Raw genomic sequence first — 25,021 nt, 5'->3', positions numbered from 1 at the left:
AAAAGAAGTATACTAATAGAACACTTGAATAAACTTATTTTCCATGCTTATTTTATTTACTCTATAAGCTATTCCACCCGAAAGTTTGCTACTATATAAAGCTGAACATGTTAGTTTATACGACAGTGTGTAATATTATGTTTTTAAAAAAGTATTTAATAAGCTACTCAATCAAAATAGTAAACACAAGTACAAGCCAAGAATACTTAGAATACTTAATTATACTTTTAAGTATATCTCGATCAACAAGTAGAGGCCAAATATACTTAGACTTTTCTGTCAGTATAAGTCAAGTATACTTAAGTGGAATTTGAAGTATATTTCTGAGAAGTACATAAAGTATATTTCTGAGAAGTATATAAAAAGTAGACTGAAAGTATACTTTCTTATTTTTTAGTTTAAAAGAAGTATACTAATAGCACACTTGAATAAACTTCTTTTTCGTAAGGGTTAGCATGTCTGAAATAGTCAGTATTAAATCCCTAGCATCATGCTAAATCAGGCTATAAATAAACACACTGATGGCTAGTAGCAAATTCAATCCTATGAAATGATATTCATGACTGAATTGATTAATAACAATTTATTAAGAGTTTGTAAAAAAAAAAAATTGCGCTCACACTTTTAGATTATGCCTCTAAATAAAAAGAAAAATTACAGGATTCCACTGAGTTTCATTGTAATTTACTGAAATGGATTCTCGGGAAACAATTTATTTCTGAAGGGCTCTTAAATGTCCCCTGACGTTAAGCACTAACATAAGTAATAATCATCCATCACGTCGACGAGCTGCCAGATGTAACCTTTGCTGATTTTAATCTAACATCCTGCCACTTTCCATAACAATTTTTCCAACTTAGAAAAAGGTGTAAAACAATTCAAACTCGGGCTGTAAGTTAGTTAGTGGTTACAGTGCTGTTGATTGACAGTTTGAATGAAAACAGTCACATGAGACAGTTTTGTAATGAAGAGTGTGAACCCTGTCCTCAGGCGTTTGATTAATTGGGTATGTGATTGCCTTCAGAGGTGTATTCTAAGACATCTTCTATGAGTTCAGAAACAGCTTCCTGAGAGGTTGAGAGCCTTTTAAAGACTTATCATCATGTTTATGATTTAACTTGACCTAGCTGTGACTCAGCACCTTAAGATTTGCTGACTCACTCGTGCACCACATCAAAGACGTTCCCTTTAGATTCTTCTAACAAGAGCTTCTGACACAACAGAGTGGAAATCTGTACCGTAATCACGTCCTTCCTTAATCATTCAGGCATTCTGTGCACAGACATCATGTAAAACCTTGAATAGGCCTAGAAATTCAGTGTGAACGTTCAGAGCAGCATTCAGTAGACCCCTATCCGTATAGGTTAACAGTAATGCTAAGCACACCAGAGAGCTGTCAGTGCTTTAGCGGTGATGCTGAGAGCAGCAGAGTTTTCAAAGTGATTTTGAAAGCTTCTTGAGTGTGTGAGGCAGCCTTCGGGTCAGGTGTTTCACAGTCACACTTTAGAACTATCACCTAACCACAGGAAACAGAGAATAGACAAGGAACTCTGTCTTTGATGTTCTTATTGGGGCTTGAGAGAAATCAAGGGCAAGGTGGAGGATTGATTAAAAAAATGCAAGGAGAAACAGAAAAAAAAAAGACAGTCAGAAAAAGGGATCAAGAATATCCTACATCAGATTTGACGAGAAGTCAAGTAGAGGTAGAAAAGATGTAGAGAAACAGTGAGAAAGTAAAGGAGTATTTTTCAAATATGAATGAGGATACGGACAGTGATGGATAACACACTGACATGCTTAATTTGTTGCTGCGGTGGGGGGTCAGAGGCTCTGGAATGCAGGTAGTGTGAGTGTGTGTGTGTGTGTGTGTGTGTGTGTTTGCAGGGTATGTGAGCTAAATACATAATCTATTGATGTATCAGCTCCTGGTTTATGCTGTGTTGATAAAGTGGAGGAGCAAAAGCAGACAGGGCTGGAACTTACAATTATTTTTTCAATCGATTAATCTATCTTTTTTTTTTACGACACTTTGGGGAATGCCCTTAGAGTAACGCATCTGAAGTATGAATGAAACTAATCCAATCCTGACTGGTGCTGCGTCATGACGTAACGTGACGGCATACACGGAAGCTACAAAGGGACGCCGGCACACAAGCTTCTGCGATGAAGCAAGTCGCTCCCAGGCAGGGGAAGGTGTGGCGGAGGGACGCAGTGTCTCGTTCCCTTCACAGGGAACAAGGGTTACAGTTGTAACCCGAGAGTTCCCTTTTGAGGGAACTCGAACTGCGTCTACTATGACACTTTGGGGAACGAGTACCCACTATGCCACAACGAGCCCTGCCTGTCCCAGTGTGGAGCTGCCCAGAGGCACACTTAGGACGAAAGCACTAGAGTGCCTGGCGTAGAAGGAATGTACAGGCTATAGAATCTGATAAAAGTATGAGGGGTGGCCCATCCTGCTGCATCGCACAGTTCTTGGATCGGGGCCCCTGAAAGGAGGGCTCTAGAGGATGCCATGCCTCTGGTTAATGAGCCCTCACGGCCAAAGGTGAAGGCAAGCTGCGCACCTGATAGGCCATAGAGATAGCCTGAACGACCCAGTCACTGACTTCCGTCATGAAGAAGACCTCTGGACATAAATCTTGAGAGCTCTGACAGGGCAGAGCAAATTAAGTCTTTCTTCATCCGCCGTCACGTGAGGTGGAGGATAAAAAGCCGTACAATCTCCTCATGGAAGGAGCTCTGGAACTAAGTATGGTCTCAACCACTCCAGCCAAGAGACCAGCCTCTAGGTACTGAACCCCCTCAGGGGCCAGGCCCAAAGTTTCCACAGGTTTGGTCAAGGGTGAATATTGAGGGAGGATCTGATGCGCCAATCTGGATAGAGGGCGCAATCTCAGAACCCCCTGATGAATCAAGTAGGAGACCACCGACACATTGTCTGCGTGGTGACCCCTGAGGTCCTCAGAGCCCTGCCATCCATGACCGCGCCCCAGCCCGAAGCGGCTTTCCGGCGACATGGCGCTCTCAGCACGGGGCCTTGGTACAGAAACCAAGCTTTTTTCCACATAGATTGGAAACGAAGACATCTGCGCGTAACCCTGATCATGCGGAATGGGTTCCCCCTCAGGGAAAAACCCTTGGTTTTCAACCACCATTTCAGGGCCCTCATGTGCAGCAGGCCGAATGGAATGACGTTGGACGCTGCTGCCATGAGCCCTAACACTCTCTGAAAATGTTTTACAGTGATGGCTTGGCCTAGCTTTATACTGGTCACCGTGGCCAGGATGGACTTGATCCGTGCAGGAGACAATTGTGCCTGCATCGTGACCGAGTCCCACACCATTCCCAGGAACTTGGTTCTCTGGGCTGGTGCCAACGCGCTGCCTACATGTTGAGTCTCAATCCCAGGCTCTGGATGTGGGCAAGGATGACATCTAGATGCCGAACTGCCAGCTCTTGTGACAGGGCCATAATAAGCCAGTCGTCAATATAATTTAGCACCCTGACACCCTGAAGCCTCAGCGGAGCTAGAGCTGCATCCATGCATTTCTGCTAGGCCGAACGGAAGAACCCAATATTGGAACGCTTCACCCCCGAAAGCGAACCTCAGGAACTTCCTGTGAGATGGAAGGATGGACATGTGAAAGTATGCGTCCCTTAGATCTATCATGACAAACCAATTCTCAGATTTGATCTGACTCACGATGAAGGGAATAATGAGCATCTTGAACCTGAATCTCCTCAGAGACCGATTAAAATGCCTTAGATCTAAAATTGGCGCAACCCTCCATTCTTTCTTGGGAACTATGAAGTAGCGGCTGCAGAACCCGGACTCCCTGTCCGGCGGAGGAACACGCTCTATGGCCTCCTTTACCAATAGGGAGTTTACTTCCTGTTCCAATACCCAACCCTGCACTGGGTCGACTGCAGTCCACACCACCCCATTTAGGTGGGCGGAATCGAACTGCAGCCTGTAACCCTTCTCTATTGTGCGCAGGACAAACACATATTCCAAATGCGATGCCTGCACAGGTCATATGCAACAACAGACACAGCATGATCAGTGTAGACTGATCAAATGACTGTTATTAGTAGACTGTTTTCACACAAAAAAATTCATTCTATAATTTTTTTTACGATTTTAAAAATTAAAAAAACATGTACTATAAATCTCTAACGAACTGTCCTACTGGCATTAACAGCAGAAGAGTTCTAAAAGTAATATGATGCACTCGCTGTGTGAAAAGTTTGGTTGGAGCAATTCATCACTTTTTCCTGACTGTTTTTTTGTTCGTATAACAATGTGTAATTAAAGACACACTGAAAACAGAATTATGTAGTAATAAATTCAGCTTTTAAATAAAAACAACTAAAATATGTTACCAAAAAGTAGTGTTTGTGTTTAGTACATTTATTTTGGATTTGAATTGTTAAGTACATGTATTCATTTAATTGGCACCAAGCACTAAAAGAATTGTTAATGGAATCGTTAACCTAAACGTTAAGTGAAATCTGAATCAGAACTATAATTGTTAAATTCCTTATGTTTCCCATTCCTAGTCCTAGCATCTTTGAAAAGGTCACAGTAAAGACCAAATATTTACAGTGTTGTCTGTGAAATCCCAAAGCATTTAGCTGAATATACAAGGCATCTGTCAGGGTTTACATGGATGCAATCATCAGGACAAGGACATTTCAGGGTATGGGTGGCTGAACTGTCATGGCAGCTATAATCACTACTAGCAATATCAAACCATGCAGAGCTGCAAAATATAGATTCATATGATACAAACATATTACCTGCTTGATTTTAAACAATTCGGAAATGTCACTGCTTATAAACAAACTGCCAAGCTATGTTATGCAAAGCCTTGTCTATGAAACTGAAATGATGCACTCTTGTATTTGAATAGCGTTGCAGCAGAAGGCAGAATTAAATCACCACAGATGTCATCTTGTAGTGAAAAAAATAAATAAAAATAAATCAACAATGAAAAATATCATTAGGTTTCCTGAATACCCATGCTGAATCTAGTCAAGGTCCAGTAAACTGTGAGCTGAAATTTCATTTCACTGTTGGTTTGTGTATGTTTTCATTAATAAAACACACACCCACACACACTGGGAGAGAAATTATGAAAATATGAGTTTAGGGGAATATTACTTTCATTTAAGCGATTTTATTTCCGGCCTCATTATGGCATCAACAAAGTATGAAATTTAGTTTGCGAACATTATTTCCGCGGAGACTTCCTTACCACCTGATGCAGAAGAATTTGCATGTTTAGATAAACAAAATAATAAAATCAAAAGCTCCCATCCCAGGAGTCCCCTAATACCCCTGACAAAAACAATGACTTGGAGACGAAAACAATTGATGAGCCTGAGACTCATTGGCATTCTGTGAGCATTTAACAGATCTTACTCCAACCTCCTTTTTTTAATCAGCACGTTGGGAGTGTTCATTGGTGTTTTAATAATTAAATCTTTAAAATACAACTGGATGTGGCTAATTATCTATGAAGTCTCATTAGGGCTGCTTTTGACGGATATGAAGAGGGTAGGTGTACACAGTATGTGTATCTGTTCATGTGTTGCAGACAGGGGAGGGTAAAGCACTCATATCATAATGAGAACAAAATGATATGCTAGGTGTCTAATTGTGCTGTCCACAATTATCTTTATGTCTGGTAGTAAAGATAATGATTTCATTAAGACAGACATCCCAACACAACTCTACAACAGTTGACTTATCAAAATGAGTTATAATAAATGTGACAAGTGTTTTTCTGTGCAAAACTCATTATGAAACGATGCAAGGGTGTCAAAATCACTACGAGCTTATTAGCAACACAAGCTAAAAATCAGCCAGCACTCACCTTGAAGTGCTCACCTTGGCAAAAACATATGAAGCAGGTATATAATGCAGTTTAGATTTAAATTAAATATAAGACCGACGTGTGCGTGACCCCTTGGGGCCACTGGAAGCATTAGTTTCGGATGAAACTCTCAAACAGCTACATATTTTTCTGCATTTTTCATCTAGTTACCAGCTCATTACAGTGATAACCTCCACCAAGCTTTACTAACGCCCTAAAAAACAAGGCAGCTTATTTAAACAATAACTGTTGTAATTGTTGTAAATAAAACATTTTTAATTACTAGAAACAAAATGAATGCTACAATAATGTGTTTGTTAGACTTGGAGATCTAAAAACATATAAGGTGCAGATTCACCGTCCATTTAGCAGCTTACACTGTCTACCACAACAGGGAGACTTCAGATTGAGCCAGAGTCATCTGGCTAATGAGCTTGTGGCTCTCGGGAATGAATGGATTTTTGGAGATCAGATGCATCTCTTGCTATATTTTTTATCCGGTCATTCTTGGATAGTTTGTGCTTGGGCTCAGTACTATGTGTCCACATGCACGAGTGGACAGATATTAAATGACAGACTATATGTACTTGATGGATGTACCTTGTGTCCTTGGCTATTTTCCACCTCTCTCTGCAAGTCCTGACAGGCCGACACGCTCGGCCTAATGCACAGCGGTGGTTATGGCTGTGTGAATCGCATAGAGAGCCATGGAAGAATCAGAGCATGGAGAACCTCCCTAAAACACTGATAGCAGCTCTCTGAACCCAGCTGTTTATCTGACCGTGTCTCAGAGCAGCAAATCACCATGGAAATACACACATATAAAAGACTTCCTCAAACAGACAAGGTTATTCAGATAAGAGTGAATTACTGCCCACAGGGCTAGAGCAGGAGAAAGATGGCATGGTAAACTCATTCCCTCGACTACTCAGAGTTCAATTTAGACTTTTTAAACTATTGCAGAGAACTCCCAGGATGTTTTTCTGCTTTAAAGAACTCTATCTCTCAGCTGTCACACTGCTAACCAGTGGAAGAACCAATGTAGTTCTAACTGGCCCCAGGTTCAATCTCAGCACACACATGTTGGTTCCACCAACACAACATTAACCCTCACACAAACCTGTTGATATCAGTAGATTTAAAGCAAAACCTGATTTAGCTGATGATTTAAGATACTTTCAAATTGCGATGACCACAATGCTATTGCTATTGTATTCATATAAATCTTCTTATACACTACTGTTTATAAGTTTGGGGTTGGTAAGATATGTTTTGGAAAGAAGTTTCTTATGCACACCAAGGCTGTATTCATATATCTAATACAGTAGAAACTGTAATATTGTGAAATATTTTAGTATGTTTTAAAATGTAATTTATTACTGTGATGGCGAAGCTGAATTTTCAGCATCATTACTCCAGTCTTCAGTGTTACATGATCCTTTAGTAAGTTTTGTAACAAATGTAAAAGTCTTTAATGTCAGTTTTGATCAATTTAATGCATCCTTGCTGACTAGATTTTTTTATTTCTTAAAAAAAAAAAAAAAAAAAAATCTTAATGGCCCCAAACTTTTGAACGGTAGTGGAACTACTACATAACTTTATGCGCACTTTAAGACAACTTGCTTTTTACTAAACAGAATGTTTCATTTTAAATAATGTAATACTATTTGATCTAATAACACACACAGATATACTCAGATGTCCCTAAGCGAGATTTTGATCAGTTTTATTGAACTTCGGGGTATAATTCTGTTCCCAAAGTATAGCTATGCATTGCAAACCCAAACCCAAATACACAAATGTTCAGAAAAGACACTCTCAGAACACATTTCTAATTAGCTGAGCTGGAAAGCAAGGATTTGTGAGAGGTGTAAAATTAATCAGCACTGCACTTTATGATTCGCAAGCAGCTCAAATTATGAATAAATAATATTTATTTAAAATTCTGCAATAGATATGCTGCAAAAATATGGTTTGATCAAAGATTATGTATAATAATACAGCAATTATAATAATGAACATATTCAAAAATGTTCTCAGGGACACTGGAGTGCTCGCTTTTTCATAAATATAAATTTGTTATGTATTTATGTATGTGGATGTATGCAATTCTCACTTTCACAAGGTGGCTGTCTGATAAAATGAGCAGTTTTCAACCCTCATATCACATTTACATTAAGACAATTTAAATAAATAAGTGTATATGGATCGGCAAAGTTGTCCTGTAAAGGCTCCAGAAATTTGAGACTGGTTAACACTTTATTTCAAGGGTCCACTTTAGGGGACATTCTACTAACTACAAGTAACTTGCAACTACATGTCAACTAACTCTTATTAGAGTATTAGTAGACTGTCTGCTTAATATCTGCTAACACTTTATTTTGATGCTCCCTTAAAGGGGTGGTATAATGCCCTTTTCACAAGATGTAAAATAAGTCTTTGATGTCCCCAGAGTGTGTATGTGAAGTTTAAGCTCAAAATGCCCCACAGATATTTTTATATAGCATGTTAAAATGGTCACTTTTTGAGGGTGAGCAAAAACGCCCTGTTTTGTGTCTGTTCCTTTAAATGCAAATGAGCTGCTGCTCGCGGCACAAAGGGCAGAGCTTCAAGAGATCATGTCCTTTTACCTCACACAGTCATGCACTGAACATTTCAAAAACGTTTAGCCTTTTATGTTTAAACCGGAGTCAGACAATGATGGAGAGACTCAAGAAGAAGTGGCAACATGTAGAAGCAACAGGACATTTCTGAATGGTTAGTTGATGAATTTGTGTAGCTTATGTGTACTTATCTTCTAGTCATTGATTAGCATATTCTGTCTTGATAATCTATAAATCATGTTCCGGGGGCGGGGTTTATGTAAATTCAAGGGTTGGTGATGTCACTAACCCGGAAGGAATGTTGTGTAGTCCCTACCAGCCGTTTGTTGTAGTCCTTAAAAATGAATTTCTTTAAAAGCAAATATCTCCCTTTGCTTTGAACTTTGAGCATTGTAACTTTGCAGATGTTGTTTATGCTCAAACAGCAACATTACACACTAACTAAAGTTAGAAAAGTGAAATCATAATCATTCTACTGACTACAAGTATCTTTGTAAGTACATGTCAACTTATTCTACTAGTACTCTAATGAGAGTTACTGTAGTTGACATGTAGTTGCAAAGTTATATCTAAAGTGGACTATGGAAATAAAGTGTAAACTGTGACTGTAATAGCTGGAAGAGTCATTTGGTTAGGTCTCTTTTTTGAGGGCCCTACGGCAGTGACCACAGCAGAGTGCGGGATTTAGATATAAACAGCCTCCTGGCACTCAGTAGTAATCCCTCACACATCCCTATATCAGGATTCAAACCAACAACTTCTATATGTGATCGCAATCGCAGCATTCCCAAATAGCGCCCACTAATTTAAACACGATTCTCTCCTCCTTCAATCGTAAAGTGTTCAGATAATGTTGCTGAGATTACAGCTAAACAGAATGCAATGCACAGGATGAGCCACTTTAGTTATTTTCCAACCCATTTGGCACAACAGTCCATGTGCCTCTCCAGCAAAAGCTTATTTCAAAAATGACTTATTAGCGGACAACAAACAACACAATGCCATAGACCACACAAACACATACAGCCTATTCAAACTAAATCTTAATCTAAATCAGGACTTTCTGTAGACGTCTGCAGACTTCTACTGGTTAATTATAATAGAACATTAAAGGGGTGGTTGATTATGATTTCACTTTTCTAACTTTAGTTAGTGTGTAATGTTGCTGTTTGAGCATAAACAACATTTGCAAAGTTACAATGCTCAAAGTTCAAAGCAAAGGGAGACATTTGCTTTCAAAGAATTCACTTTTTAAGGACTACAACTAACGGCTGGTAGGGACTACACTACATTCTTTCAGGGTTAGTGACATCACCAACTCTAAAATTTACATAAACCCTGCGCCCGGGATAACGATTTATAGATTATCAAGACAAAATATGCAAATCAATGACTAGAAGATAACTACACATAAGCTACATAAATTCATCAACTAACCATTCAGAAACGTCCTGTTGCATTCTACATGTTGCCACTTCTTCTTGAGTCTCTCCATCATTGTCTGAATCCGATTTGAACATTAAAGTCCCTGTAAAGTCAAAAGTAAGTATGTGTTCTGAGTTTGTCACACCACAGAAACATGTGTTATTAGCCACCCAGCCAAATTTGAATGATAAAAAAAGCCGGCAAGTACATAAAATAAGCTATAAAAATCTTGAAAAAATGAGCAGTAGTCTCTGCTCTCAAACGCTGGGGGCGTGTCCGCTGGCTGCGCTGAAACCACGCCCACTCGCGGGAAAGCTGCCGTCGCCACACTCAACTGTCACCGCTACAGCAGGAATGGATGCTCCTAGGTTTTACAAAGCCATGTTCGAGCCTGGACTAACGTTACCTACTATAATTATAACATAAGCACACAAGGCAACTTACACTCATTGGTGGGCTCGCACTGCCGACGATGGCACCAGTTGTCGGCGCGACGGGAGGATGAAGGCCGAGGCGGGAGATAATCGGTTCGGCCCCATTCACCAGTAACAGCGGATTATCTGTGAATCCCAGTTGTCTCCGACGAAAGTTTATAAAACTATCCCGTGTAAAATGATCACTACAGAGGCGGGTTTTGGCGGTGATCCTCAGCTGTCCATCAAGGTGGCTCTTCACAAAATTAATCCACCTCTTCTTGATGTGATCGTTTTTCGTAAATTTAAATAAGGACACCGATCTGTTTTGTACATGATCGCATCCAGGTAGTACTCATTTCCGTGACGAAGGCATAGCTAGCAAGCAAACTGTAGGCTGTAGTAACTAATAGTACTGACAGTAACTCGCAATCGGCAAACTGATGTGAATGAATGTGCTATATTGTCAGGGGAGGAGCCATAGATATCATATATAAAGGCTAGATGTCTCGTGCGCACTGCTGGCCAATGGAGGTCGACGTCCGCACGTGGCGGCCATCTTGCGACAGTGTACTCGCTCACTACTTCAATGGTGCATGTACTTTTAAATAACCATAACTTGCTCATTTTTCTACCGATTTTCAAACGGTTTGGTTTGTTATAAACGTCAGAGATGTAGTTATGACACTGCATACATACACTGCATACATATGAAAAATTATAACATACATTTTCAAGCATTCGGAATTATAGCCACGTTAATAACGTTTGTAAGAAACCAAACCGTTTGTAAATCCGTCAAGATTTCAGCGAGATAAGAGGATTTGTGTGCGTGCTGATCATTCACCTTAATGCACAGAGCACTGTGACAAGATGGCCGAACGATGATGCCGGAAGTGACTGCGCCATAAGACATCTAGCGTTTATATATGATATCTATGGGAGGAGCAGCGTCAGGGGCTCCAGTGTGTCATCAAGTAGGGGCGTGTCCAGGAGCTCAGGGGCTCCAGTGCGTCATCGAGCCCCCGCTTTAGCCCCGCCCAAAAAATCCGGAACACAGCAATGGTGAAAAACTGTTTAACGGTCTAACTCGACAATTCAGTACTTCACAGTTCACAGTCTTTGTAATATGTTTTAGTAATACATTTCTAACATTTATAATGTGTTTAGAATTTTTTTTTAGAATTGCCTTTACAGGGACTTTAAAGGCTAAAAGTTGTAGAAATGTTCAGTGCATGTCTGTGTGAGTGCATGCTGTTGAAGCTCCGCCCTCTGTGAGGGGAGCAGCAGCTCATTTGCATTTAAAGGGACAGACACAAAATGATGCGTTTTTGCTCACCCTCAAAAATTGACAATATTAGCATGCTATATAAAAATATTATATATAATATAATTTTGAGCTAAGACTTCACATACACACTCTGGGGATATCAAAGACTTATTTTACATCTTGTGGAAAGGGCATTATACCACCCCTTTAATATAATATTACATTATTATTAATATATGTATATTGTATTGTGTGTACAATTTATATATATTATGATGTATATATTCTATAGCCTAATACATATTATACTATTTCAAATATATAGACATTGCTGCATAACAGCATCATTGCATCTTCCCTCCTATATGCGTATCACTTCCGAACTGCTTTCACAATGGCTCCTACCTGGTGTATGAAGACCTGGGCAGTGCGAGGACTGAGCAGCAGGATGGCACGTCTGAGCGTGTCCCGGTAACGGTTCAGCTCCTCCATCCTCATCGTGCTGAACAGGGTAGAAAAGACCTTTGTCACATTCCGGTCAACCTGCTGTAGAGACACATCCAAACCCATCCGAGACGCCTGGTCCAGGAATCCACGCATCCCCCGCACATCTGAAACAGGCAGAGCATGAGAAAAAGCAAAAGACGGTGGTTAAAAACCACGGCATCACGGATGTCATGTCACGTTGTGCTCAGTCTAGTGAAGTGGCTTTCTGATGGCTTAATCGTCCATCATTGAGCTTTCGAACCATCTACTCGCAGAAAGGACACTAGAACCGTCTTCTAAAAGGGTCAAAATGTGAGAATGAAGGTCTAGAAAATGAGGTCTAATTAGAGCTATATAGACCAGTCATAAAAATGCACGAATACTTCAACCTAACTGTGCACATTTATGGTCTTCACTTCGAGCTGTAATTAAATTTTCATAGCATGACACTGAGGCAGTCAAAATGTTGTGACGAGCTTAACTTGTCTGCATCTTCTACACCTTCCCTTTCGTCTTTTATTCACTGCTTGAAAAAACAAAAAAAAAACAAAGCAGAAGAAACAGAATACCTTCAAGAACCTGTCAAAGTAAGGAAGCAAAACAGAGGAGCAGAAAATGTTTAGCCCATCTTTAGATTTCAGGGTGCTGACAGCAGCTTTGTCTCCCCTGCAAACAAATCTGAAACCGACTTTTTGTATAAGCTAGTTTTTAAAATATACGATTTTAGCAGTGGCCAGACCAGACCAAAATTATCATAAAAATAAAATAAAATAAACACAAATTTCTTTAAAAAAATGGAGATGTATTGATATTACCATTACCTACTTGACAAAGGCTGACAATGAAAATTTAAGATTTCCTAAATGCCCAAACAACAACAACAACAACAGGAGTACAACTGATTAGCGAATCCATATTTATAATATTCTGGGTTATATTTTCTTTTATCCTGTGTTAGTTTGTTCACATTTTTTAAGGATGAGGGCATGTCACACAACCTTTGCTGTTGACATCTGTCTAAATTTACTAGCATACCAAGTCAATTTGTGGCAAAATACTGTAGTTTGTTTGGATGTGTTGGGCATCAACAACAAAAATATATTTCAAAAGATATTTTTCTCTTCTGTCTTAAAAGTTGATATTTACGGGCTTTTATTTTATTTTTAAAGTAGCTAAGTAGCTTATTTTGCAATCCTAATTATCAACAAGTTATATGATTTTTCCTGCTGCCCAACAGAGCTGTAAAACATTTTTTGGTTTGACAACTATTGTTTTTGAAATTCTGACACATGGTTAAGTAAAAAGAATGACTGATATATATCTCACAGTTTCCTTTTCTGTTTCTCTTATTTAATCTTTTTTAATTTCCTGTCACATATCTGCGTTGTATGACAATTTTTTGTTTGTTAATAATAATTATCAAACATATCATCAGATATTATCAAACTTATAAATTGATATTGCCTGTCCTGTCCTTTCCTCCATGTCCGACATCAAGTCTATCTTTACATTTATTCAGACAACCACACAGTCCAGCTTTCAGGGTTATATTGTAACACAGGAAAGCTAATCAGACATCAAGAATGATCAAACATCATATTATTTTGTACTTGGTATACTTGATCATAACTCCCCCTTTGTGAACTGTGGTATACTACAAGCTGTTTCCATGACAACTTACCATCAAAGCACTCCCTTCAAAACAGACTACACGCCCCACACCAGCCTCATGTGCTCTCAGAACAATAACCAAGAAGAAATTCTAATCATTTGAGCACTTGAGCAAAAAAGCTGGACTAAATACACTAATGAAAACCCTTTCAGCATAACTGGCAATAATCTTAGTAAGCTAGTATTATTTATTTATTTATTTATTGCATTTAAATTGTTATTAGTCTCATTCCAAATGCCTGCAGGTCATCTTGATGTATATTAGCATTTAAATACATGCAAAAAGGACAATGAAAACATGTAAACAATATACATACTATAATATATGTATAATAATAATAATAAAACTAGCAATAACAATACTTTTATAAGTATAATAATGTTTTAAATTTGTATATTATGATATAACTACTAGCATTATATACAATTTATAATAAAAGAACGTCTCGGTTACGTACAGGGTTCGAATTACGGGGGAGCTAAGGGGAGCTCGGCTCCCCTGAAAAGGACCTGGGCTCCCCTGAAAGCCTACTTTGAGACATTTAGGGGGAGCTCTAAAACACTGTCCATTTTTTTGTGTCGCATATAGATTTTGATTTTCTGTACATTTTTTGTACATTCTGTACAAGGGAAAACTCCTTTTCTCGAGAATATTGAAGCCTTTATTTTAAAACGTATTGCAGCAGCACAGGCGAGAGCATCAGAGCTCGCGCGAGCGCGCTGATGGGCTGTGCTGAGGCAACTGCACAAACCAATGGCGAGAAAGCAGAAGCACGCGATCCAATAGGAGCGCTTGGCGACCTGCCAGACTCTGCGCGCCAAATAGAAGAGTATAAATACAGAGAAAACTCGCCATATGACAGATCTAATCGACTGAAGCGAAAACACCTGACGTGAGAGAAATAGCACGGCAAGGCAACGCAGTACTCGTTCCCTTATCTCCGAGGTAAGGGAACCGAGGTTACGTAAGTAACCAAGTACGTTCTGTACTGTTTACTGTAAAACTATTGTTTTAAATGCCCGAACATGCACCAAAAGCGTTAAAATCAGTCAGGGAGGATCGGAAAATAGGGCTCCCCCGAAAGCCACTTTGTAATTCGAACCCTGGTTACGTATGTAACCCTCGTTCCCTGAAGGAGGGAACGGAGACGTAGTCGGCGTGTCGACTGATTGGGATCACGCTTAGGGAGCCTGTCATCTTCGAATATTGATAAAACGAGCCAATGCACATTGGCGTGCGAGATTTGCATCTTTTTGCAAATTTTATTGGAAAATCCAGAATCGTAGTCATGCCAGGCAAAGAGTCAAAATCGTCTTAACACCGCAATAGAAAGACAAGTGGTGAAGCGACTACGTCGAACGTGAGCGACTGAAAGGGAACACCACATTTTCTTCCATGACTCAAGACCATTAACATTTAGAAAATGAATTAGTGAATGGATGAATTAATATTTCCTCAGCCAACAGAGACAAAGTGTTATGAAGCATGTGTTAGTGCTATAACAAATTTAATTTAACAAAGAAACAAGTAAGAGAAAGTTGAAGGAAACTGTGAGGACTTCTTGAGCAGCTCCATGATAACAGGTCATTTTACCCTACAGGTGATCGAGTAGCACTAGATTAAGTGGCATTAGCAGTGCTTCCGTAGGCTTTCGGTGAGCAAAGAGTATTCACAATAATTTCCAGCAGCTATTATTTCTGTAGAAGAGTTAGAAATAAATCTGACAGTTTAAGAGCAAGACTAAAGCATGCTTGCTACATTAACAGAGCGCGGTGGAGAACGCAAGTCCAGGTAATGGTAAATGTCACTTCACACGGCTATAAGCTGATGAATTAACTTTAGCTAATACTATACATCAGGATGAACTGAATTTTAATATTTTGTATTTGGATACACTGAACATATTTAATTAATCTCCACCAGCAAACACACCAGACACAATAGCTCAATTTCTCCAAACTCTTGCAGAGATTAGTTTCAGAATACCATTGTAATTCAATTATCACAGCTGTAGCTACAAACTGAAAAGAAAATTCAGTCTCTTGAGGATACGGTCGCAGAAATATATATCAAAATGTTGTGTAGAAAGAGAGAGCTGAGAGAAGTCTTTTGAGAAACAAATTGGATTCGCTTGAAGAGTGTAATTATATATCTAAAGGCATATACAAGCTGCCGACTCACTGGGTGAGACACGGGGGAAGGAGGTGTGCAGGGAATCAATGGAGCTCTAACAATCAACAGTTTGATGTTCCCCTGTTCCTTCATTTGTAATGAAATTATTGGGTTGAAAAACAATAAATAACAATACAAGGCTTGTTCTTGGATTTAGAGCTGCATCTTAAGTAAAACAGCATGATGTTGTGTAACAAATCTACACTCTCAAAAAAATCCGTAAAAACAGGCCACAATGTACTGTACTGAATATACGAAATTTTCCGTATTTATTTTTTACAGGTGTTTTACCTGTATTTTGAACTTTGAACTTCATCGCGTTGTGTTTAACGGAAATGTCCGTAAAATTACTGGATAATGTCTGGGTAATAAGCTGCCAGTACTTTTTCTATTTTACGGATTTATTTTTTACAGTGTACAGCCATATCATGATGTAATCAGCAAGATCTTGAATAAAACCCATCTACAAGAACTGCAGTCTGATATAAGCAATATCTTGCTAAGCTAAATAAATGTGAGGCTCTATCACGATATATTCAGAAAAATATTACTAAGGAATGAGATCATTAATTTAAATAGCAGAGGACTTAAAATCACAAAAACAAAGACTGTACTAGACCTATATTGCTTCAGCATTTCATTATAACCATACATTAGCTCCGTTTTTTATAAATGCATCTTCACAAGATGTGAAGAATGGACTGCAGGATGCTTGATCTTTGCATTAAAGGTCATCGACCACAACCTTTCAAAAGAGTTTTTTTAATTGGTTCTGCATAGGGTTAGGAGTTATGAAACCTCATCATTTGATCCTCTACAAAGGCATCTAGACAGTTGCTAGGAGATGGTAAAATCATTTCATCTATAGTTTCTTTTCATGATTCTGTTTGTGTCTCAATCCACTGGCCTGTTGTACAGCGATCTGGGGGCTGGGGTGTGAGTATTACTCATGAAGGCCATGGGGAGCACATTTCCTAGAAAAACTTGGAATACTTATGTCCTAATAAATGAGAGAGGGTTTGGTTGACACACTGTTGATTGAGTCCACGTGACAGCGTTGCAGAATCTACAGTCCTGGACACAGTTGCTCATTTAACTGTCTGCGATATGAACTGCCAAGAGACGTACCCAGAATGTAAAACAAAGCTTCTGTGTTTCTCTCTTCCTCTCTATCTCACTTAAAGATGGGTTCTCCATGTCTTGAACAGGGAGCCAATTAAAAAAGGGTCATCGTCCTCTTGTTCAAAAGCAGGACACAATGACACAAACTCCATTATTACCCCAATGTTCTAACATAAGAGAGAGACTTCAGCATTAACCACCAGAAGACCACAAGAGCGCATCCAGAACATTACAAATAAATGGCAAAAATACAAAACATATGCTTTTAAAATCTTACTGTGGTGAATTAAAAACAGGTTTAATAATTTAAAAAAGCATCCAAACAAAACAATACAAAAACAACTGACACAAAAAGTGAGGGTGGTTGCACTGAGCGCACGACAAATGGAGTACAACAAATAAAGTCTTCAGTCAAAATCCAACTAGGAAACATGAAGGAGAATAACAAGGAGTAAAGATACACAGCCATGTATAACACAAACGATACTGAAAACAGAACCAAGGGAAATAAGGGCTTAAAAACACGAGGAGGCTAATCAACGGAACTCGAAACAGGTGCATAACATAATCAGTGTCCCTAGAAAGCCAAACTAAAACACGAAGAACCTATAATGTAACCGTGACATACACAGGGGCTGCGTCCAAAATCACATACTCTCTTGAGTAGGTACTTATTTTGAATAAGAGTGATATAGTGTGTGTGTGTGTGTGTGTGTGGAGATGAATAATTTTTGCCTACTCTTTTATGAGTACTGTGAATTCAGACATACTTTTGTCACATACAGTTTTTCGCCATCTATATAGTATGGAAGTATGAGATTTCGGATGCAGCCATGGCCTATGAATATACTCATATTTATTTGCCCATATTTTTTAGATAAAGATATGTTATAATAGCAACACTATGAATCGAAATGGAATGATTTCACTCAATTAGGCAATAGTTTTTATAATAAGTAAATAAAATGTCTGAAATGGATCTAGCTCTTGGAAATTTTGAATAACAACCCAATGAATTATATGAAGTATTAAAAAAATTATAATAATAACACTAGCAACAACTTGTCACTCGGGTCCCTCTAGGCCAACTTACGGCCTCATCTTACCTTTTCACTTAAAAAAAAAAAACTTAAATTAAATAACAATATTTTTGACTCCACAAATCTAAAAACATTAATGTGTCCACAAAATGCCTTATTAAATAAATAGACCCAAAACATTTGATATTCAACACAATAGAGTGTCACAGATCACTGCTTTTCAGAGACACAAAATAAAAATAAAATGACCTAAAATCTGACTAAATATAACAAATATTCCCCTGGTTTCACAGACAGGGCTTAAGACTAGTCCTAGACTAAAATGTAAGTCTGAGCTGTTTCCACTGAAATAAACTTGCACTGACTGATCTTAAAAATATATCAGTGCCTTTTTAGTTTTAAGATGCACATCGGTAATGTTTTTTTTCTAAGCATGTTTATAAAAATTACTTAAATGTCCTAATTGATCTATGGTCTAATCCTGGCTTAGTCTAAGCCCTGTCTGTGAAACCGGGCCATTGACTTTCGGGTGAAATGACAAAATTATAATTATTAATTACAATAATATTCAATAGTACTAATAACATATCAATTTTTAAAACTGTCAACTATTAAAACTCTTAGGCAAAAGTCATCATCAGACATCATCATCATCATCACAACAATTTGTGTGTGTGCAAGAAAGAGAGCAAAAGAAATCACTTCTCAGAACAGGTGGTGCGGTGATGAAAGATGCTATCCATTCTACACTAGTGAATAAAGCAAAAGGACACATTACTCAGCGGCACGCTTAAAAAAGGGACACTCGTAAACTCTGGGACTGCTCAGCTAAATCCAAAACATCAATTAAACTGAGAACTCGCTTGCAAAACCAACTTTCGCAGGTCTATGGGCCAGCTTAGTGTTGTTAATAAATTACATAACACAAAAAGATCTCAACATTAAGACGTTTTAATAGAATCACTTTATTGAGGCTGGACATACACAAAAATACTGTAAATACAGCTCAAGAGAGAATCAGTTGCCAAGAAACTGACAGTCCCACTATAAAAATCTCCACCTTCAGGCATTACCGTTCTCATTGCTTAACTGTTCCATTCCGTGCTGATCCGGTCTATCCGGTACGGATATGGTTTCATTTTCTACTGTGGAGCTGATAACAGAACTCTTTGAAATGTAATACAAATGCGTTAGTTGATGCCCTGGCAATGCAAGCGTTTACAGACGATATGAGATGTAAATAGTGACCGTGTTATGGAGGATGATCAGATATTTCTTTGAATTTTATTATTAACTTGCGGTTAACTTCGCTCAAATAGTGCGCTTAACCAGTTACAGAGAAATTGGTAGCAAGGCAACAGACAAGCGACCAATCCTGAGTGGCGACATCAGTAGGCCCTACATACATTCTACCAGCACGTTTGGCTTTCGGTGCCGAGAACAGAGAACGGCACGAATGCTGTGCCGAACAAAGCTCAAGTGAAAATATAAACTGAACCTTTCCTTGTAGCTCTTAGAAAGCACAGAAGTTTAATGAGGCCATCAAAACATTTATTTAAAAAAACGCATTGTCTTTTATTAGATCTTGAACATTATTCATTTAGAACAGCATGAACAGATAAACTAGATGCGAAAGTTCGTCGAGACAAACTTTAAGTTGGCTTGATAAAGTCGGACCAGAAAGTTTGAAGAAGTTTGAAGTTTAAATTAGTTTGAAGTTTAAATTAGTTTGAAGTAGTTTGAAGTTTAAAGTAGTTTGAAGTTTAAAGTATTTTGAGTGGTTGGTTAGTTGTCACAGATGGTTACTATGGAGTTTTTATAGAGTTCTTAGCATGATCTTGGCATTATTTAACACAAAGAAAGAAAGAAAGATAGGTTAGAAAGATAAAAAGGTTAGAAAGAAAGATTAGTTCGAAAGAAAGAAAGAAAGAAAGAAAGAAAGAAAGAAAGAAAGAAAGAAAGAAAGAAAGAAAAAGAGTAGTTAGAAAGAAAGAAAGAAAGAAAGAAAGAAAGAAAGAAAGAAAGAAAGAAAGAAAGAAAGAAAGAAAGAAAGAAAGAAAGAAAAAGATTAGTTAGAAAGAATGAAGGAAAGATTAGTTAGTTAGAAAGAAAGAAAGATAGGTTAGAAAGATAAAAAGGTTAGAAAGAAAGATTAGTTAGAAAGAAAGAAAGAAAGAAAGAAAGAAAGAAAGAAAGAAAGAAAAAGAGTAGTTAGAAAGAAAGAAAGAGAGAAAGATTAGTTAGAAAGAATGAAGGAAAGATTAGTTAGTTAGAAAGAAAGTTAGAAAGAAAGAAAGAAAGAAAGAAAGAGAAAGAAAGAAAGAAAAAGAGTAGTTAGAAAGAAAGAAAGAAAGAAAGAAAGAAAGAAAGAAAGAAAGAAAGAAAGAAAGAAAGAAAGAAAGAAAGAAAAAGAAAGAAAGAAAGAGAAAGATTAGTTAGAAAGAATGAAGGAAAGATTAGTAAGAAAGAAAGAAAGATAGGTTAGAAAGATAAAAAGGTTAGAAAGAAAGAAAGAAAGAAAGAAAGAAAGAAAGAAAGAAAGAAAGATGGATTAGTTAGAAAGAAAGATAGATTAATTAGAAAGAAAGAAAGATGGATAAGTTAGAAAGAAAGAAAGAAAGAAAGAAAGAAAGAAAGAGAAAGAAAAAGAGTAGTAAGAAAGAAAGAAAGAAAGAAAGATCAGTTAGAAAAGAATGAAGGAAAGATTAGTTAGAAAGAAAGAAAGAAAGATAGGTTAGAAAGATAAAAAGGTTAGAAAGAAAGATTAGTTAGAAAGAAAGAAAGAAAGAAAGAAAGAGAGTAGTTAGAAAGAAAGAAAGAAAGAAAGAAAGAAAGAAAGAAAGAAAGAAAGAAAGAAAGATAGATTAGTTAGAAAGAATGAAGGAAATATTAGTTAGTTAGAAAGAAAGAAAGAAAGAAAGAAAGAAAGAAAGAAAGAAAGAAAGAAAGAAAGAAAGAAAGATGGATTAGTTAGAGAGAAAGATAGATTAATTAGAGAGAAAGAAAGATGAATAAGTTAGAAAGAAAGATAGATAGATTAGAAAGAAAGAAAGAAAGAAAGAAAGAAAGAAAGATGGATTAGTTAGAAAGAAAGATAGATTAATTAGAAAGAAAGATGGATAAGTTAGAAAGAAAGATGGATTAGTTAAAAAGAGATAGATAGATAGTTTAAAGTTTAAAGTAGTTTGAAGTAGATAGATGGATGAGTTTATTTGTTTAAATGAGTCTCAATGGCTCATATAGTATATAGAACGGCAGTTTGGTTTAGTCTTCAAGGTGTTTAGATTTAAATTTTTGTCGGTTTGAATTTTTTAGAACTCCCCAATGTAAGTCAATGGGAGGTTTTGAATGAGTTTTTTCGAGTTTTGATCGTCATTTTTAGGAAAACCGTAAGTCCGATCAGTCTGAAAATAGATAGCACACTTAGTCAGAAAAGTTTGAGTGTCTGAGCCGAGTTTGGAGTATGTAGAGTTAAAGCTCTAGGAGGAGTTACATATAGAAATTTTTAGTCTCAGAAGAATAATAAGTTTAAGTACAATATCAGTAAGTTGGCTTTCTCAAGCCAACTTAATTAGCAAAATCAATTTTGTCTGAAAGGTTACTACAGAAGTGTCTTGAATTTTAGAGACAAATAATTAACTTCAAACGCTATATGAAAGCCTTTCACACAGCGATCCTTCAAGGCTGTTTACTTCTCCTTCTAAAAATAATAGCACCAAAATAAGTTGGCTAGAGTAAATCAATGCAAATAATGAGATGAGTTTCTGCAGTGCTATTTAAACAGACATAATTAGTGATAAAAAAATAAATAAAAAAAAATAAAAATTCACAGCATTTAACAAGCTTATTTAGAGTAAAAGCACGCAGCAATAAACTATATATTAAAGGTGTGAGCGTGTGTGTGTGTGTGTGTGTTTGCAGGGTATGTGAGCTAAATACATAATCGATTGATATATCAGCTCCTAGTTTATGCTGTGTTGATTAAGTGGAGGAGCAAAAGCAGACAGGGCTGGAACTTACAATTATTTTTTCCGGTTAATCTATTGTTTATTTTCTGAATAGTCGATCAATCTTTTGGTTAATTTGCCAATAAATAATAACAAACTAATCATAGCTAATCTGAACGTTTACCTAAAGGTACCATTTAAGAAAAAATATACATTTTATGTAGTGTAGGTGTTTACTATGGCTGTGTTCACAGTCACTTCTTGGGATTTTTTCAGCAGCAATTGATGCAAGTGTGAATCCTGAAATGTTTTGTTCCTTCAGGAGATTAATTGTAGCTGCTTGAATATGTTCATTCAGCTGTGTGATCAAACACTGAAGTCACAACCACATTCTAACGAACCATAGCGGTAACTGTAGCAACAGTACCAAAAATGTCGGTATTCATAAAACTGCAAACGATTGACGGTGCATAATTAAATAAATGAGTTCATCCATTAGATTTTATTTTTATTTTTTATTTATTTATTTATTATTAAGCAAACAATGCAAAACAGATAAGTACATAAATAAAACAACAGCAAAAAACTAATTTAGACAAATATAGATGTTGAAAAAGCAAGTATCAGACAGATAAGCTTGTTGACGACAAACAAGAAAGTAATGCATAATACGAGAGGAAACAAAAAGCAATATGGATGAACATGCATATCTCTACACACACACACACACACACACACACACACACACACACACACACACACACACACACACACACACACACACATATATATATATATATATATATATATATATACACACACATACATACAGACACATTGTATATCTCCCCATCGATGTTATTGCTATCATTTATTATTTACTGTAAAATAAATTAATAAATAATTAATAAATAAGAGGCATATACAGAGAAGAAGGGATATAGATGGGGATAGATAGAAGAGAAAAGCAGAAAAGAAAAGATGGAATTGAAAACGGGGTGGGGGTGGGGGTTAAGATGGCTATTGTCTGGTTTAATCGATTTCCTGCTGTATTATACACATTCCAGTGGAATATGGACATGCACCTTCCACTCCAAGATGTCTTGCAAGGGCTCACCAAAACACATTGGCCGGACCTTCCGGATCATTGGCGCATGACCCGGTCGCATCTCTGCCTGCGCTTGGATATAACCGTTTGAAGAGATGTCTTGGAAGGGCTCACCAAAATACATTGGCCGGACCTTCCGGATCATTGGCGCATGACCCGGTCGCATCTCTGCCTGCGCTTGGATATAAAACTTTTAAAAGTGACCATCAGTTGTAGTCGTAGGGTATGTGCTTTAAGCCAGGTATCATATATTATTCATGACCCGTTGGCCATGTGGTCCTGTCATGACCTTGTCAAGGAGAGGGGGGGGGGGGGGGGGGGGGGGGGGGAGTAGAGGGGGACAGGAGACCAAGGAAGGGTGAGAAAAAGAAGAATAGAAAGGAGGAAGAAAGGAAAAGATTTTTTTTATATATATATATATATATATATATATATAAATATGTAATTATGATTGTGATATAGTTGTGATAGTGGCATCTATGATGAGTTTGTAGAAAAGAAAGGGGAGAAAAAAAATAGCGGTACTTATGCTAGATATATGTGTAGTTTGTGCCTTTAAAGCCCCTCACGCAAATCATAGCAACAGTTAAAGGTAATTCAAAGTAATTGAGGAATACATACATTTACATATATATACATATACACCTACAAACATACACACCCATACATACATATATACACACACACACCTACATATATACACCTTCATATAGTTATATATACCCATATACCTAATAATAGAAATATTAATAACAATAATAATAATAAAATGTCTTAGGCATATACATACATGCCCTACACATACATAATATACTAACTAGTAAAATGCAAAACAATGCCACGAATATATCAGATGTCTTTATCCTTTACATTTCCTGATATATTAATACAGGTTATAAGTATATTCGGAGGGTATTCAATAATATTGATACAAGGATGATACAGGCATGCGTGTTTTACGTAATATAGGTAATGGTGAGACATTAATTCACCTCTCAGGGCAAACTAATGTTTAGGGATTTTGTAATGGTGCCAAATATTTGTTTAAATGTAGTTATTTTGTGTTTGAGGATAGCCGTCTGTTTTTCTTTGATAATATGGTCTATTAATAGTTGTTGCCATTGTGTAATACTGATTTTATTTTTATTTTTCCAATTGATCAAAATGATTTTCTTGGTGATAACTAGAGACAGAAGTAAGGGTGATGTATGTTCCAGTGGAGGGTTTTTTGTAATATGTCTCCTAGAAGACATATTGACGGGTTTGCCGGGATATTACGTTTAAGGTAAACAGATAATTTTCCTGTAATTTCTTTCCAAAATTTGGTAACAGGGGGGCAAGACCAGATGGCATGAAAGTAATCATCTTGTGTGAGATTGCAGTGTTCGCAGTTGTTTGATTCTGATAATCCCATTTTGAACAGTTTATGTTGGGTTAAGTGTGTTCTGTGTATTACTTTAAATTGGATTACTTGTGCGTTGGTATTTCTGCTTAAACAAAATGTATTTAAGCAGACTTGGCTCGAGGTCATGGTGCAAAGGACCCTAGGTTGATTTTACTCCGAAACATCCCTTTAATAATCCAAATACTTATGCTGCCGCATCATCGTTTTGAGGTAGGAGAGCCCTGGGATGTTTTCTTTTCAGATGCTTCTGCATAGAAGTTGTGCTGCTGTGGTTACAGACTGTGTAATGCACCATTTAATTTGGTCTCTGTTTAAAAAAACACATACTTTAGCCACCATCATTGGGGATAACCATAAACAGTGCAATGAATCGACGCATTCCATGCAAATCGACTAATTTACGTAATCAACGTAATCGATTACAGCGATGCGTCATTCCAGCTATAAGTGCTTGAGAAAGTGCTTGAAAATGAGAA

General features: G+C 37.4%; 1 protein-coding gene across 3 annotated transcripts in view; it reads right to left on the bottom strand.

The window, feature by feature from the left end:
* grid1a (glutamate receptor, ionotropic, delta 1a) overlaps nt 1–25,021 on the bottom strand; it is a 293,828-nt gene that overhangs the window by 90,621 nt on the left and 178,186 nt on the right. For all 3 annotated transcript variants that reach the window (XM_084393494.1, XM_084393495.1, XM_084393493.1), the window contains exon 4: nt 11,999–12,204. In XM_084393494.1, the coding sequence (XP_084249620.1) occupies nt 11,999–12,204 (206 nt within the window). The remainder of the gene's footprint in view (nt 1–11,998; nt 12,205–25,021) is intronic.

The sequence above is a fragment of the Rutilus rutilus genome, assembly GCF_951802725.1.
Source record: "Rutilus rutilus genome assembly, chromosome: 21".
Lineage (NCBI taxonomy): Eukaryota > Metazoa > Chordata > Actinopteri > Cypriniformes > Leuciscidae > Rutilus > Rutilus rutilus.
Note: the sequence above shows the minus strand (reverse complement) of the source record. Positions and strands in the feature narration are given on the sequence as shown.